Below are 18,100 nucleotides of genomic sequence, written 5' to 3' on the forward strand. Positions count from 1 at the left end.
CACTGAATACAAGAGGGACACCGAACAGTTAGGTTGTGGCTCAGTATATAGGCAGGGAAACACCGGATATCCTCTATCACTTTTAGGATAGTCAATATTACAGCAAAAATTTTAAATATCAAGTGCCAAGCTGATTTTATTTTCTCTGGAATCTAAGTTTCCTTCAGAATACTGAAGTCATCTTGAAATTGGTTATTCAAAACCAAGTGGCCAACATGAAAAGCATATATGTATAGGTGACATATGGACTGAGCAGGTTGTAGTTATGTTTCTAGGAAGACACACACACACACACACACACACTTTCACTCACTTATATAAACAAAGAAAATGGGGCCATGAACTTGAGAGAACAAGGGGTAGGAAATGGAAGAGGTTAACAGTATGATAATATCGTAAGTTCAAAAAATAAAAAAATAATAAAAATTGGTTTTCTTATGTCTTGCATTTTTAGGGCACAAATTTTGTTCAATTAATAAATTGGGAAAGATGTTAAAATATTTTTCAAGGCTCAATAAAACTTGTGTTCTTATAGGAACTCAACAAAGGGCATTTTATCTCTAACTTCTCTGGGTGGGTCTGGAGACATCAAGACCTCCCTTGCATGGAGAAGACCCCACAAGCTTGCAGTGGCACTGAGTAATGGAATGGAACACACTTGCTCTTTGGGAAAGCTCATGCAGTGAGTAAGCTGTTGGGGGATTCTCAAGAATAATGTGTTGATTCCAGAAGGGGTGAAGGGAACCACCATTTTGAGCCAAAAAATTACAGAAAGATTTATCTTACCTAAGCCTTTGATATAATCTTAGCCCTCAGGCATCAACCACTTAAAGATTAAGCCAAGGAAAAGGTGCCAAAAATATTGTCACAAAATTGGGATGCGCCCAAGCCAGACCAGCAGATAAAACTTGGCATACAATGGCTCTCTACTCACTAAGAAGCTGACGCAGAAGAAAGCTCAGCTCAAATGAATTTATTAAATGTTGAATATCTCCCAAATAAGATGGATGGTAGACTTAAGTCGGCATACACAATTTAATTTATTTAACTTCCTGATAGTCTTGGATAACGTTAAAGCTATCCACATATCTGGAATTAACGAGAAAACTACTCTTCTTAGCCAAAAAGATGCTGATCTATTACTTCAGTATTACAAAGACAGGATTTTGGGAAGGAAAAAATCCTATTTCAAGAAAACTTCAAGGGATTACTTGAATATTGCCATAGTATGATCCTGGCCCCTAACAAGGTAAAATATATCCTGGCAATTTGTGGTTACGGAGGACACATGAGAATTTGACATCGCAGACTCTCTCTCTCTCTCCCTCTCCCTCTTCCTCTCTCTCTCTCTCTTTCTCTCTCTCTCTCTCTCTCTGTCTCTCTCTCTCTCTCTCTTTCTCATCAATTATCTGCCTAACTTATCTATCATCTATCTATCTATCTATCTATCTATCTATCTATCTATCTATCTATCTATCTATCATCAATTATCTGCCTAACTAAAGATATTTGTTTGTTGTAGTTTTTTAAACGATTTAACAGAAATTGTCAGAATTAAAGGAACCTTTAATCATTGGTCATCATATCAGCACCTCCACCACTAGCATCCCATGAGAAGTCCCTCTACACTTGTGGTCCTCAACCTTCCTAATGTTGTGTGACTCTTTAATATAGTTCCTCATGTTGTAATGACCCCCAACCATAAACTTTTGTTGCTACTTCATAACTGTAATTTTGCTATTGCTATAAATTTTAATATAAATATCTGGTATGCAGGATATTTGATATGAGTGTAACCCCTGTGAAAGGGTTGCAACCCACAGGGTGAAAATTACTACTCTACATGAATGTAGAATATTATGGGAGTTGAGTTTCTATATGAGAGATGAATGCCTAAATAAAATCATATTTAAGATTAATTTTCAAAACACATATGCAAAAAACTGGTAGAGAGTACATTCTTGGAGCATATCCATTTACAAACTTAGGCACATATTTTCCTCTGATGATGCTCTATATTATCACAAATGTCCCAATGTTGTAGAGGTTGCACTTGATGCTCTATACTCTCACGTGTCCCAATGTTGTAGAGGTCGCACTTGTTCACTGTGACACATTACTGTAATATTAGATTTGCTCTAAAGTTATCAGATTTCTTACTTGCCTTAATCTTTAAGTCATTGATGCCTCAGAGCTCAAACTGGATTCAAGTCTGATTAGAGGCCCAAGTAAGATAAAGTTTATTTTTTCACATTTACATAGATTCAAAGGATGTGCACAGTCAACTCTGATGCAGTGATTATGTAGAAGGTCATAAGATATGTGGACAATGATTATTGGAGTGATTATATATATTAGTACAAATCTTTATGTCATTTAGTATATTTTATCATTATGTTTCATATAGTATAAAGATTGTTGGTACAGTTTCCATTAGCTACCTAAGGTAAAGTTGTCATGTGGAATTTTATAGGACATCTATTTGCCAGCTAATATTTTTACATCATTTAGTATTTTTTAGCATTATGTATATATATATATATATATATATATATATATATATATATATATATATATATATAGTATAAAGCTTGCTGGTACTATTTCCATCTGCTACCTGAAGTAAAGTTGTCATGCAGAATTTTATAAGATATCTATCTGCCAGCTATGAAATTCTGCCAATTTTGATTTCTCAAAATCTGTAAGGTCATTATTTTAAATTTTGTAGAGTGATTCTTCATAAATATTTATATCACATTAGCTAAAAGCAAACATTTAAATTTAACTAAAATATTATAGCAAGAAGCCAAAATGATATTCTCAGTTCAAAAGAGTGACAGTCACTTTTGATAACCAGCAAAGAATGATTTTTTTTTTAAAAAAAAAAAAAACAAACTAAGATTAGAATAAGATTGGAATTCTTGGAAATAACCAGAAAGCTTATTATTTGCTCATTTTCACAAACCTAATTTATAAAAATTCTTTATAACCACATAAACAGAATGTTTTTTGCTCATAGTGTTTAGGCTCCTTATTGGGAAGAATGGAAGGTGGGACCTAAGAGTCGTGAACCAGCTGTTCCCTGATAAAGTCATTAGAAAATCTAAAGGAGAAAAAGAAGAAAAATGATAATCTCGCCCTGGAATTTGACGACAAAGTTAATGAGGCATGGATGCCACTTCCGACTGGAAAGGGAACTCGCTCAGAAACACAGGGATGGGGAAGAGTTCTTTGTTTCAGCATGGGAGGGGTGCCAAGCATAGCCTCTCCGTAGAGTGGCTCACCTGAGGCAAATGGGTATTGATTTTTATAAAACGAGGTACCTCTAGAAGTAGGAGATTACTGCAGGGTTTGCTATTCTAGTAACTTTTGTGTTTGCAAATGATAGGCTTGGATGATACTGAGGGAAGAACAGAGAGGAGAAAGCCAGAAGCAAGGACAAAAGAGAAGGGAGCCACTAGGAAGAGAAAGGAAGTCTAGGGCTTGATACACAGAGGCCCCTCACTGGGGTAGAGTAAGACCATGAAGACCCTCAGAGAGAACAGCAAGGGGGCTCATCCAGGAGGAAGGAGAGGGATAATATTGCCATCTCTGGCACAGTCCCTTCCTGTGACAGGCAACGTTACATATGCCAGTTTTCTTTTTTAAAAAAAAAATTTTCCCCTGAGAAATAACCACATCTTCTTTTGATATTCCTTGTCTCCCAATTTTAATGTGAAAGTTATGTAGGAAAATTTTACCAACTTTCTTAGCTTTCCCTTTCAATGTCTGTGTTTCTTGAAAGTGTTCATCTAGTATAGGTTTGGGGCTTTTGGTTTTATGATGATTATTTTGGAAACCTTTCTTCTTTTTTCTTGAACATTTTGAGTCAGCATGCATTATGCTATTATGCACACAGCCAAGCGATAATTCATCTTTGTGGAAGACAGAGACAACTCATGTATTAATTAGAAAGCTTTTCAGCAACTAGTGCTTAGAAACAGGGTCCAAATGCTACTAAAACACAGCCAGCCATTTCCAGGAAGAGAAAGCCAGTTACAAGGAATTCTTACCCGGTCTGCGATCAGCCAATGACTGAACTTTGCTTTCATCTGGCACTGAAGAGAAGAAATAAAAAACAATGATTAGACTTGCCTGTAAATCAGGCATTTTTAAAACCATGAATTAATATAGATTCATAATAAATCTTTTACTGACAAAGATTTGAGGATTTCTTTTCTCCCAGCCTATCCCAGGGTGCCTCAATTTTATCCATAGACATTTTATAGTCAACTATGAGGAGCTATGTTTATTAGGCCTTCTGTGAATGTAACACTTATAAAAAGTTTTAGTACTTGCAGTTCTTTTAACTGGGCTCTTTCTTTGATGTCTGTTAGAGAAGAACAAAATTCAAGGGCCATGGCAAATATAATAGATAATAAAGCTACTTGAGCATTAAAGCGATATATATGTACATATTCAAGACTCAAGGCCAGTCTTCTCTATCTGCTCAAAATAGAGACAGAAAAAAGGAAAGGTTTTTATGAGGAAAGGACAAAAGTTGTAATAATATTTAACAGAGTAGACATTAGGCCACAAATGATGGACTTATAAAGATGGAAAAATACAGTGAGCACTGTGATCACCCCGCCTTCAGTCTCGACAGCTTCCTGGAGACAGTTTAGAAAGGGGACATGGAAGAATCTAGTGGTGTCCCTTGCAATACAGGAATGCTGTATGTATCGGGGAAGTTGATGCACGTGGCGTTTGTAAAGTGTAAAACCAGCTCATTATTTTTTCTGATATCTGAAGAAACACCCCACCATGACCCTACTACCTAGAAAACCAATACTGAACAGAAAGAAAAGAGCATTTAAAGTTCACACAGAGATGAAAACTATGCCCACTCCCAACAGTCACAGTGGCAAGCTTCATAGTGCAGGGGTGCACTTAGAAATGACGACAGGTCATACCTCAATAGTGTGGAAGAATTAGGTCAAGAGTTATACAGCCCTTAAGCGATGGGAGAAAAAACCTTCTGAAAGCTTAAAGACATAGAAAAAAACCATACGTATGACCTATTGGTTAAATTTTAAAATGAGTTTATAAGTAAAATTTTCCTTCAAAGACTACTCTAGGACTGGATGACATCACGGTAAATTTTACCAAATATCGAAATAATTAATATGGATTCTACAAAAGCCCCACTAGAAAACACAAAGAAAAGATCTCCACTGTGTCACATAGGGCTACTGTAAAACTGATACGAATATCAGGAAAAGGCAGTATGTGAAAACCACTAATCAATATGTTCCCTGGACGCAGGCATGGGATTTCTAAACAATGCTCTGTGGATAAGCACATTAGTACCCAGCCGCTGTGGTACCTTCTTTTGCCATTTACTAAAGTTCTTGCCAGTCTATAAACCTTTGGTACTCAAGGATGGAGAATAAGGTGAGGAGAACATGGCGATGAGGAAGACTGTCTCCATCTTCCCTAACGATCCTGTCTCTTCCCTCTGTCCACGTCGTTCACCTGTGACTGACCTAGTCACCACACATGGTCAGCCACTCCCCTGCCATCCTTTCTTGGCCATTGCTTTATGTTGAAATTAAAAGCACTGCTTGCCTGTGGTTATCCTGTTCTAACTGTCTAAGTATCTTGTTAGAATTTTTTTTTTTTTTTTTTTTTTGGCATTTCCACTTGGGAAGTAAGTCAAGCACTCATGGCCAAGTTCTTTCCTTGTTGTGCGCAAAAACACCTGCAGGGGAATCTAGTAGAAAAATACCACAAATCAACTATACCGACAACTAAAAACAACAGTAGCTAGTACTGCTGAGTTCTTGTAAAAAACAGGTTCTGCCCTACATATTTTACATCTGTTTAATTATTTTAATCTTTGTAACACCTCGGGAACAAGCGCTACATCTTCATGCCTCTGTGGCCTGCATTTCATCAGCTGAAAGAGCAGGGATTAAAGGACATTCTTAGCTGCCCATTTGTCTCGATGACAATCACAGAAGATGTGCTAGCCGAGGAATTTTAAGAAGAAACAATGACACAAATTAAATACAGGAAAGCATCTAAACAATCATATACTGGAATATTGGTATTCTTTTTATCTGAATTGATGATATTAGATAGAAATCTGGACCAGGTACGGACGGGGTACAGGCTGTGGTTCTAGAACTTTGGAGATGGAGGCAGGGTTACCTGGGCAAGCTTAAGGCAGTCTTGAGCTAAATGGCAAGATTCTGTCAAAAAAATATTCCTGCAGACTAATAAAGTAATGTTGCCTATCATTTTGATCAGCATGTTTGGAAATTTAAAGTTCAAATAAACCATTTTTTCTCACTTAATATATGAGAAATTGTCCTGAGGGTCAGGAGCCTGGTCTGGAAGCTTGACAAATTTTGTTCCACTCTGAACGGTTTCAGATTTATTTCGATAAGAGTCTTAGAAGTCACATTAGCTTTGCTCACTTCAGTTTTACTACTATGAAATGAACGATATGTTGGCACCCCACAGATTTCTGGTAAAGATGACAGAGGTAAGTACATGCTAAGAGCCTAGAAGATCACATGGTGAACCCATACAATCCCTTCGCTATGGTCATCGTTCCTGAGACGCTAAACAGAACACGACTGGTGGTAACTGAACAGACAGATGGAGCTCAGATGGCCGTGATGCCAGGAAAATTGCTACACAAGAATGGGGATACAAGCAGCACACAGGAAATTATGGGAGATAAAGTAAAAAAATGAAAAATTACTCAGCACAGATCCAGGTAAACATTTTCGTTACTTAAAACTTTTTATAAGTGGAAGCAGTGAGCATGGTGAAGGATGAATTTGGTCATGATGGTGCTGACAATTACACTTCCTCAAGATCATAAAGAAATGCAGAAAGACTAAGCAAGAACACATCACACCTCAGCAGGGCACTGGGTACTTGCACGTGCTATAGGAAAGATAAACAAATACTGTATACATCCTCCTCAGTGTATCTGACTGTAACTCTTGGTTTGGAGGATGTGCACAGAAAATACAGTTGAATAAAGGGTCTAGCCACACACGGGTATTCTAAAAATGGGGTTTCTATGAAGGCAAAGCTTTTGCTGCTGCTTTGCTGCTTTGCTTCCATCTTTTCTTTCTCTCTCTCCCTCTCTCTCTTTCCCTCTCTCTCTCTCTCTCTCTCTCTCTCTCTCTCTCTCTCTCTCTCTCTCTCTCTCCTCCTTTCTTATTTCTTTCTTTAATCTAAGTATTTCAAACTTCCTAGTAACATTAAGTTTTACAAGGAATTTCTTAACTTTTTGGCTGAATAATGTCTATTATCCCTAGGAGAAATACTTACTATTTTAATAATTGACAAGTTGAAATTCTTTAGAACACTAAAATAAACTATTTTTTAAGAGTGTGGAAAATCCAAATGGGTGATAGGCATAAAAATTAGGGTCTTTCTCCAGAATATTCTCTGACACAGATGCCTATCTTTAGGACCAATGACAAATGAACAAACATAATGGAAAAGAGAGGGAGCAGTAATGACTTAATTAATAGAACACATTTTACTTAAAAGGTTAAATTTGGAACAATCATCTTTTATGCACATGCTTAGTGCTGGGAAGCAATTTAAATAACAGTGGCAAATGAGAAAATGAGGTAAAATTACACACACCACCAATTTTTTAAATGGCAAGTATTATAATTAATACCCAACTTCCTTTATAACCCGCATCACCTTAGAGCGACTATTAGTTATCTCTTGGGGTTGGTGCTTAAATGTAGTTATTTCGTTGCATTATATTGAGAGAATGCAGATAGATACTGAAATGGTAGGAACACGGCTCATGACAGGTCTGTACTTTTAAAGGTAAGGCTTGTATGAGAAACAGACCTGAGCGTGCCTCTTGTGAGGATGGCCTCTTATCCTAGGAGAGCACAAGGCGCAAAGCATCATGGAAGAGCACTGCAGGAGGAAGAGCCTTGAGGTTTTACGTTCTGCTTCTGAAGGAAGATTGTTTTACTTTTCCATCTTTGTAAAGTTTCTGGAGTTCATCATTCTCTTTCGTAACCTTCGATTTTACACAAGGACTGTGGCTATTTGCTCTCGGGTATATTAAAGGAGATATGAATAAAATGATGAGTCTTCCTGAAGATGTAGTTCCTACGCACTCTTGTTACAATCACTTCCTTCACCACAGGCATTATTAAAAGCCCAGACATAGCGTGAAGCTGTCCCTTTTGTAGGTTCTCCGGCTTTATTTAGCTAATGAGATTTCTATACTAATCTCCTGTTTCCTGACATTCAACACATGATCCGAGGACACTATTTGGCTTGATTGTCACAGGTTCTTACTAAAGAGGCCACTGCTCTGCATGTTTGTTAATTTTCTGGTGTGCCCTCTGACTCGCCGGGAGGACTTGCATGGGGAACTGAGCAGCCATGATTGCCCATGTTTCTAATTCTTAAGTCTTTGAAGCTAAGGAGAGCTGCCCAACCACCAAGAGCACTTAAAAAAAAAAAGTAATAACGGACTATATTTTTTCTTTTCACTTAATTTCTACCAGGTTCATTGTTAGAAACCAGAGAAAGAAAATGTGGAGGGTCAAAGGTCTATGATCAAGATGGCACTCTGCAAACTTGTTAGCAGCAGACATTAAAGTGCACACAATACACTCACATGTGGGCTCCCAGTAGGATGCATTTTTATTAATATGGTGGTTGCTTAAAGTGTTTTATTCTTTTGTCAAGCTTTCTTACACACTTCAAATGCCTTCTCACTAGGGGAAAACAATCCCCTGGCTTACTGATAGAATTTGACACGCATTCTATAACATAAGCGACTATTAGGGACTTCACTTGCTTAATAAAAATTTGCAGAACAGTGGCAGATTTGGTGAGTTAATGGGCCCATATGCTCTTCTTACGCTGACAGGATATGGTATATTGCTAACATGCACAAATCTCTTCACATAAAAATTGCCATCAGCTACACTTATTCTTTTTGAGAATGCCAATGTCATGAATGGGAATATGCAAATGTGTTCAAATTCCCACTCCTTCATAAGTAGATACTTTGAGGCAAAAGAGACACCCAAAAATACGATGTGAAGCTTGCTTTTTATATCGATAGCCTGATTTCACTCATTTTTTATCTTAATATCTTTAACATAATTAAAACAATCCTAAAGCTGGAGTCTGCTATAGGGAAGATCTTTCTTCAAATTAGGCTCTAAATACTACTCTTTAGATCATTTTCTAGAGTAGCAAGTAATTCCTCAGTGGTTAATAAATTTGTTTCCAAGAGTTGTCCCTTCAGAACTTAAAATTGATGTAATTGCCAATATTAGGAATCAATTTTCCTCTCCTTTAGCAGATCAATTTCTCTGCCAGTGATGGATTTCCAGAATTTCTAAGGAATGTAAACCTGATTCTAGTTGTAAATTAAGTTCCCTTCTCAGAAACCATGAACTATTACTGCCTTAATTTATAGTGTTTTCTTATGTCAGAGACTATTTGGCATATCGTTTCTCTGTACAGACTTTTCTGAGTTTTCAGCACTTTGGATTTTTAAAGCATTACTACATTTTCTGAAACACACACTCATACACACACATTATACATACACAAAATATGCAGACATACACACACATACACAAATACAAACACAATATACATACATACAAACATACACACATACATACACATAATACAATACATACACACAAATCATATACAATGCACACACATACAAACACACACACACATATATATACAAACAAATATACAAACACATAAACATACACACAATACACATATATACAAACACACACACTAAAATGAGGCTTTTGCTAAAAAGGAGACTAGAGATCCAACACTATATAATCCCCATGTTTAATCACACATTCTCTTGGCAAGCCTCCCAACATGCAGAGTTCCAATTCAGATGTGTTCCTGCTAAGACAATGAGTTATCAGAGCTACGTAGCCAAGGCTTTATTCTGGTATCATGTTGTACTGTCAGACCATGGCTATACAGGGTAAAGCAGAGGGTCGTGTCCCTCATCCACATCAGACTGTCATATGTTCTTGACTTTTCAGTGAGAGCGTCAAAAATTCTTTCTTCCTCCATAGACTTTAGAAATCTTAAACCACATATTGGAAAACTTAACTTTCATATTTTCCTATTACTTTTTGGAGCTCATTAAAGAGTACTGGGAAAATCACTTTTAACTTCCTTAGTTTTGAATTCATTCAATACTCACCAATTTGCTCCAAATATTCACACACTACACTTGTATCCTAATACAGAAACCTAAATTTGCAACACAATAAAACTGTGTTTAAGAAGGGAAAAGGGAGTTTTGTAGGAACCACGGAGAGCCAGATAGACACAGGGTTCATAAAGACAATGAAGGCTTTATGGGAGCAGAAATGGCCTGGGAGGGTCACAGATGACAGACAGTGCACAGGCAGGAACAGGCAGCACGGAAGGAAGAGGAGGCCCAGCTTGCAGCTGACGCCAACTTGGGTTTGATACTGGGACAGGTGTGACTGTGAAATAATTGTTGAGGTTTTTTTTTCCTTTTAAATAATAAGCTCATTTGCAAAATGCAAACAATCCCTCAAAAACAAGTCAGGTTAAAGAACACAAACTCATTGTCCTGGAACTTCTGGTACCACGGTGGGTTCAGATCTTGTCTACACTCCAGCAAGTCACAGAGGTATTACCAACAGGCTTTGCAACTTTGTGCATCAACATGTATATAAACATCATCTGCTACTTGATCCATATAATAGTGGAATTCATCCCTCTCTTGGGGGATATGCTTTGCAACCACATTTAAACACTATGTCTACTTCTCCAAGCTGCGTTTAGGGACAGAAATCCTACCATTAGTTGTGCATCTAATTCACACCAAACAATGGACATCCTGTCCTGTCATTTTTACCAAGATCCAGGCCCTGGCATCTTGTAGGCATTCACGAATATTTACTTAATGACGGAAATACTTCTAATAGTAAAGGACAGGATTTCTGATGTATCCATTCATCAAAGGGTTGTAACTTAAAGAATGAAGTAGCAGTTGTTCATTGTGGTGTATCCTCTCCCTCTAGCTTCTCTGTTAGTGTCTCTCTATCCCCCCTCTCTCCTACACACACACACACACACACACACACACACACACACACACACACAGAGCATAAATGTGGATACATTCTGTGAAATTCTTGTGGCACAATCTGCAGACAAACTTCTGGCAAGGAAGGGCAGGAGAGGATGATTGGAATCTAATTCTGGTATGGCTTGCGCTAGGCCAAAACAGGATAGACTGTTTAGAACAAACACAAATTCCTTTATTAGTAGTGAATGGCAGAATTATATGGTAGGCTGGTCACACCTGGTCTTTCTCTAGAGCTGAGTCTGATGTGACTGATCCCTGGGGCACTGGCTCCTAGATTTGGTTTATTGGCACTAATCACATGTGTTTGTCACATTATACGACACTTGAAATAGCAGTTCTCTCTGCTTATAGAAAATACCACATCATATTTTCAACACACTGTATTTCTAAAGCCCTGAATACTTGGTTCAATAAGCTTTCCTTTCAGTATGCAAATGTCAGAATTTTCTCAAGCTGCGCAGAATGAATGAATGCTTCTCTGTTATGGGATAGCCGAAACACACAGCAAAACACTAAGCTTAAAATTTGCTTTTATTAAATATAAATGAACTAAAAATTATAGCACATGTGTAGAAATATAATACAATAAAATGTGTATCAACTATGTTTTTATTTTGGATATATGTTAATTGTTATTTTTATGGTTGGTATTTTTTTCACATTTTTATTTTTGAGATTATATTATAAATATATTTCTTCCTTCTCTTTCCTGTTCCCAAGTTCTCTCTCAAGCTCTTCCTTTCCTTCAAATGTGTGGTCTCTTTTTTGTTAATATTATTTGACATACCCTATGTTTTAAGAGAAAGGAACACATGTGTTTTTTCTTTTGAAGCTTGACAGCCGTTCTCAGATCTCCAGCCTTCCCACCATGCTTAGAGGTGAGCATACTATTGAATTTTGCACTCTGTGATTCTCTTACTTCTATATAGTTGTACCTCAAACTTGTCTCTAATAGTTTTGAATTTATATCTTTCATTAAATTACATTGGATATTGTCATTTTTTTCTGAGGTCATGGTATGATTATATAGATGTTTTGTTCCTTTTTTAGCCTGTTTGTTGGTAACTTATATTTAAAGACTAAGACAGCATTCCTTGGGTAAGACTACTTGGTGAAGATATGCTATTTTTAACATAATGTTGGCTATAATTTCCCAGAACGATGAAAAGGATTTTGTGGCAGTTCATGAAGGATATCAGTCTAATACATTCTTTTTCTTTATACAGGGCCTTTATCTTATATGAGCACCAGGGCAAAGCTAACTTCAGCTAAGGAAGCATTCTCCTTCTTTACTTATCTGGAAGTTTCCTTAGAATTGTGATCTTTCTATGAAGCATTTGACTTCACTAGAAAATTATACACCTTTAAGAACTACAGAAAAACGCAGACTCTTGGCTTGCATGCACTTGATAGTTCAAATCTTTCAAAAAATTTATCCATTACATTTAAGTTGACAAAAGTATTGGTCATAATATTGGTTTAATATTTTTTCAGTATCTATAAAATGTATAGTAAATTCTCCTTCTCAATTCTCAAAATATTCATGTCTTCATATTGCATCCACCAGTTGTGTCAATGGATTGTCATTTTTATTGATCTTAAAATGTCTTCATTTTATCTGGTATCATTTCTTTACACCTGAAAGGCTCAACTTCAATATTTTATATAATGAACTTGGTGGTGATAAATTTTCTTTAGTTTTTGTATGTCTAGAAGTGACTTGTTTTGCCTTGTGTTTGAATGATACTTATTGTGAGTAAAGAGTTCTAGCTTGGCCGGGCAGTGGTGGTGCATAGCCTTAATTCCAGCACTTGGGAGGCAGAGGCAGCTGGAACTCTGTGCATTTAAGGCCAATCTGGTCTACAAAGTGAGTTCCAAAATAGCCAAGGCTACAAAAAAATTTTAAAAATTCTAGCTTGTCAGAATTTTTCTTTTAGAGGTTTTGTGATCCTAGTTTACAGCCTATTCTTTCTCATTTCTAATTTTCCTGTGGAATCTGCCAGTGTGTTCCTGTCATGCTAGTATATGGATTTCCTCTTCATCTGTGATGTGAGCAGTTGGATTATAATGTGCCTTGATATCATTTCCTTATTTATTTGTTTATGCCTGCTCATAAGAACTTAGTTTTTAGGTTTAGTTCTATTTGAAAATGTTTGTAAGGGTTTTTTTTAATGTAGTCCTTTTATTTCTCAAACTCAGTGATGAACTCATTAAGTCACCTGCTATTGTCCTATAGTCCTTGGTACTTTGGTGTCTTTTGCATACTGTTTAGGTTTTAAGTCCTTCGATGTCTCCTCCTATTTATCCATCTTGATTTTTTCAATGATCAATCTGTAGTCAGAGCCAGCCGAAGGGTTTTGTATAGCAGAAGAGAAACTGATTTATGGAAGCCAATTTTATTTGGCTTTTCATAAGTACTATATCAATATCTATCTATCTATCTATCTATCTATCTATCTATCATCTATCTATCTATCTATCATCTATCTATCTATCTATCTATCTATCTATCTATCTATCTATCTATCTATCTATCTATCTATCTTCCTTATCGGCTGTTGGAACTCCTTCAGTAATAGCCTTTAAGATATTAGCCTACTTTGGTGTGGTCGCTTGTTCTGTAAATGCAGACATAAAGTTGTGCTCTCTCTCTCTCTCTCTCTCTCTCTCTCTCTCTCTCTCTCTCTCTCTCTCTCTCTCTCTCTCTCTCTCTCTCTCTCTCCTTTTTTGGTTGCTGGATTTGGTTCCTGTTCCCCAGTCATGCAGAGGACTGTGATCTGTGAGTCTACCCCTAGATAAAGAACCCTTTATTATACTCACTTCTGAGCTAGTGTGGAACTAGTATATCACATCCATATAGACTTATCTACTCAATAGTTTGAATTTTAACCTAGGGCTTTTAATATATAAACAAATTCTCTTAATTTGGGTCTTGTCTTCTGATTCTAATCTCTATGTTAGCGATGATTTAATAGTTGATTTTTCTCCTCATTATATCCATGCCTGTATATTTCTTTGGATGTGTATTGATCTTTTGTGGATGACAGAAATTATAAATTTTATATTGTTTGGGGCTTGATATTTTTATAATTTAAAAAATACTTGTAGGTCATAGTTATGTTGCTTGGAGTGAATCAAGCCTTCTGGACTTTGCTTTTAAGATCTTCTTAGCAGCACCACAACATTTAGTCCGGGCAGATGATGCCCTGTCATCTTGACAAGAGCATCTTCATGCACACCTGTCTGGGGACTACATGGGCTTTGAGGACAGACACCATTTCCATGTCTGAATGAGCTCTAAACATGATAGTTTCTTTGCATGAGTGCTCTGAGTATTACCTTGTACACTACTTGGGAGAGACTGCATATGTATCTGGACTTCCCGTTCCTCTCACCACTCCGGGACTCTAATCTACGTAGTCCAGTTACCCTCCTTTTCCTAGATTTTCAGCTCCATTTCCTCACCCCAGTTGCTTAGAGTCATGGTGAGAATGGGATAATGGTCTATAATATGATATTTGTTGGTTTCAATGAAATAAGCTTTAAAATAGCTTAATATACTTAATATGCTAAAACATCATTGTCCTCATGGATAAAACCATCCTAAACCACAGATCTAGTACCAGCAAAGCCATGTTAGCAATCACCATCTAAAGCTAACCAAAGAGAAAGAGGCAAGCTGAGAACACATCCATAACTAAAAGTCCTCATCATTACATCACTTATTTCATATACAGGGGCACTATGAAGGCAATGATGAGAACAGGTGGGGTTTGCTTTGCTATTCCAAATACTGGAGCACAGACAAAATGCATCTGAGCTGGTGAGTTGAGAGGACACCATATCTAGACCCTGGACTGATCACATGCTATCTTCAAAATCAACGGTTTCAGAAAGCCAGTCTAGTCTTCCAAGGATCCTTGTCTCTTGACTCAAGACATTCAAAGCTATGGTTGGACTTTTACAGTTGCCATCAACTCTCCTTGACTTGCCTGCACTTCCCAACCCTATCACACACATTACTGGTTAATTCACATTGATGCAAATATCATTTTTGTCGCTTTTCTTTGTACCCCAAGCCTTCACTAATATTCCACTGCCTGGACAATAGTAGTCTCCTTCAAGATATAACCTTTCATCTTACTCATTGACTGTGTTTTTAAATTTACTAAATTTAATACATTCCTCATTTCTTTCCAGTTAACTTTATGTTTTGCTGGGTGTGTTTCAGAAACCCATGTGTATCATTACTATTCCTCTTCACTGGGCAGTTCCTCACTGTGATCTACTTCTCCTTGAGTATTCTTCCATCTTAGTTTCTCCTGACTAGGAAGACATTAGATTTGCTTCCAAAATAGGTACCACTTTCAAGTATATATGCGATGATGTTTGGGTAACCTCAACAGAGGAAAAGAACATTTTCTCACCTTATGTGAAAAGCAATTGCAGTTTAGATATGTCTTTAATATTAGAGCTACGGAGATTCTGCTTTTTTTTTTGTTTTTTTTTGGTTTTTCGAGACAGGGTTTCTCTGTGGCTTTGGAGCCTGTCCTGGAACTAGCTCTTGTAGACCAGGCTGGTCTCGAACTCACAGAGATCCGCCTGCCTCTGCCTCCCGAGTGCTGGGATTAAAGGCGTGCGCCACCACCGCCCGGCTCTGCTTCATTTTTTAAGACCAATTTAAGTCAGGAAACAGACCAAGACTGTGAGATTCCTTATAGGTATCTTCCTCCTATGCATTCCTGGCATTTTCCAGCACTGGACTCTTGACTCTATACAAAATATCAAAACTCTGTGAACCCCAGACCCTTGAGAACTATTTCAATTATTATCAGGAGATGACACTCTTTACAACACTGAAAATAACACAACACAATATGAAGCTACCATTCACTATCAAGCAATGAAAAAATCTCTATGTTATTGAAAAGAATCTACATTTCCACTTATCTAGTTCATCCTTTAGCAAGAATACTGAGGCAACGGATGCATATTCTTACCTGCTTATAGAAATTGAAAGTATTTCAACACATACAATATTATTTAATAATTAGAAAAACCTCTGAGTGAGCAGTTATCATCTTTATTTTACAGAGGAGAGAACAGAGATTCAGAAGAGTTATGTTCTAAATTTTGTAAGTAAAAAGCTGAGAACAGAATGATTCCTGACTTCAAAGCATAAATTCTTGATAGTATGTAAAACATACATAGGAGTAAGATTCTGCTACTGGCTTTGCAAACACAACGTATTTCTAGTATTCAGTATCTACTAAAGTAGAGTTTCATAATAAACTCTGTGCCTGAGCACACAATTCCTCCTAAGAATAACAGCGTGCTGTAACTCAGATATGCACCATCATCATCGCAGTTTATATGGCAGCAGCCGTCAGACTCAGGACTTTGTGCACACCAAGCAAATGCTCTACCATCCGAGCTACATCTCTAGCTCTGACAGATACTAAATGTGTTAACCAAAAATTCAAATAAATGATGGGTTAGTTTAGCCCAGAGGAAGAAGAACAACAGTGACCACTGATGCTCTCAGAAGTGAGTGGGAGTGGCATAAGTTGTTCTGTGCCTCAGACACCTTCAAATTCTTACCAGGAAATACATGGGCTATTGCTCATCAGAAAACAGAAAAATCTCAGTTAAATCAGAGACTTTGTGTGGGTATAGGGATGAAGCGCCAGAGAGGACTACAGATGAATTCAGTATGCTATCTTGTGACTGAAAGACACCATAGCCCGAAAGAAGACAGAAGCAGGGACTGGTATAGGAGGAGGGGCACTGTTTGGAATATTGCCTCAGACTCTTGTTTCCCTTCTACTCATCCTCCCTCCAAGCTCTTAAATGTAACCAAAGACAGCATTAACTCTCTTGGAAGCCAAACAGGGCTACCACTGGCTCATCAACTGTGCACTCAGTTCAAACCTTGAGGTCTTTTTTATATTACCTGCTATTTGAGTGGGTCTTTGTCTAAAACTTATCTATGGAGTCAGTGGCATGCAGTCACATGCTACATATTAGAACTGTAGAAATTATCCAGGCAGCCCGAGCCCTGCTCTGGTACTGTCCTAACATGTAAGTAATCACAAACTGTGTGATGAGTGTTAGCAAACCTATGTGGTCAGCTCTATTCTTCATGGATGTAATAACTTCCAATTTATCTTTGGGATTCTACACTCTATAGTCAACATAGAAACTCCTTTCATATTTTTGAAACTAAATGAAAAAATGGTTTTATGATTATTCCTGGCTCAAAATCTTCTGACACTTTCCACACAACTACACGTAGCAGAGAATCCAAGGTTACCACAGCTCCCTAGACCTGTCGAAGCTGGTCACTGGCACCTCTCCTGGCTTATTTTGCTTATCAATGCACTAGTGTACTTAACCATGGATCTTACTGGAGCCCATACTCACCCCAGTTCATTGCACACCCCTCTCCAGAGCTTTGGCACTTGCTCTTTCCTCCAGCTACAGTGTTATTGTCTTGGCTAGCCACACAGATCACAATTCCCTTCACCCACATCTGCATACACGCTACCTCATTACATAGGCCCGCTGTGGCCACTCTGCTTAAAGTTGAGCCCTTCAACACCCACTCTTGGTTACTATCATTCTTGGTTTATGTTTGATCAAATTCTTCACCACTAGACAGGCTTCCCATTAGACCACCAGTTCTGTGAAAAAAAGGATGCTATCTTCTTCTGTTTTATACATAAAACATTGAACACTGCTTGATGTTCAGTCAGTGCTCAATGGATATTTGTTAATGAAAATATACGATCCAACCAAAACAAGGTAAAAATGAAATAAAATTAAGCCTATAGGCTTGACTCTTCTGAAGCTGTCTAGCAAAGGGTAAGGGTTGTGTTTTATTTTTATTTTTTTTAGGAAATATGAAAGGCCTCAGTCAGGTTCCTTGTGAAG

At 37.4% G+C, this 18,100-nt stretch overlaps 1 protein-coding gene across 2 annotated transcripts in view; it reads right to left on the reverse strand.

Moving 5' to 3' along the window:
* Pard3b (par-3 family cell polarity regulator beta) overlaps window positions 1-18,100 on the reverse strand; it is a 975,885-nt gene that overhangs the window by 359,100 nt on the left and 598,685 nt on the right. For both annotated transcript variants that reach the window (XM_038339874.2, XM_042055538.1), the window contains exon 16: window positions 4,053-4,097. In XM_038339874.2, coding sequence (XP_038195802.1) covers window positions 4,053-4,097 — 45 coding nt within the window. The remainder of the gene's footprint in view (window positions 1-4,052; window positions 4,098-18,100) is intronic.

The sequence above is a fragment of the Arvicola amphibius genome, chromosome 8, assembly GCF_903992535.2.
Source record: "Arvicola amphibius chromosome 8, mArvAmp1.2, whole genome shotgun sequence".
NCBI classification, from domain to species: Eukaryota; Metazoa; Chordata; class Mammalia; order Rodentia; family Cricetidae; genus Arvicola; species Arvicola amphibius.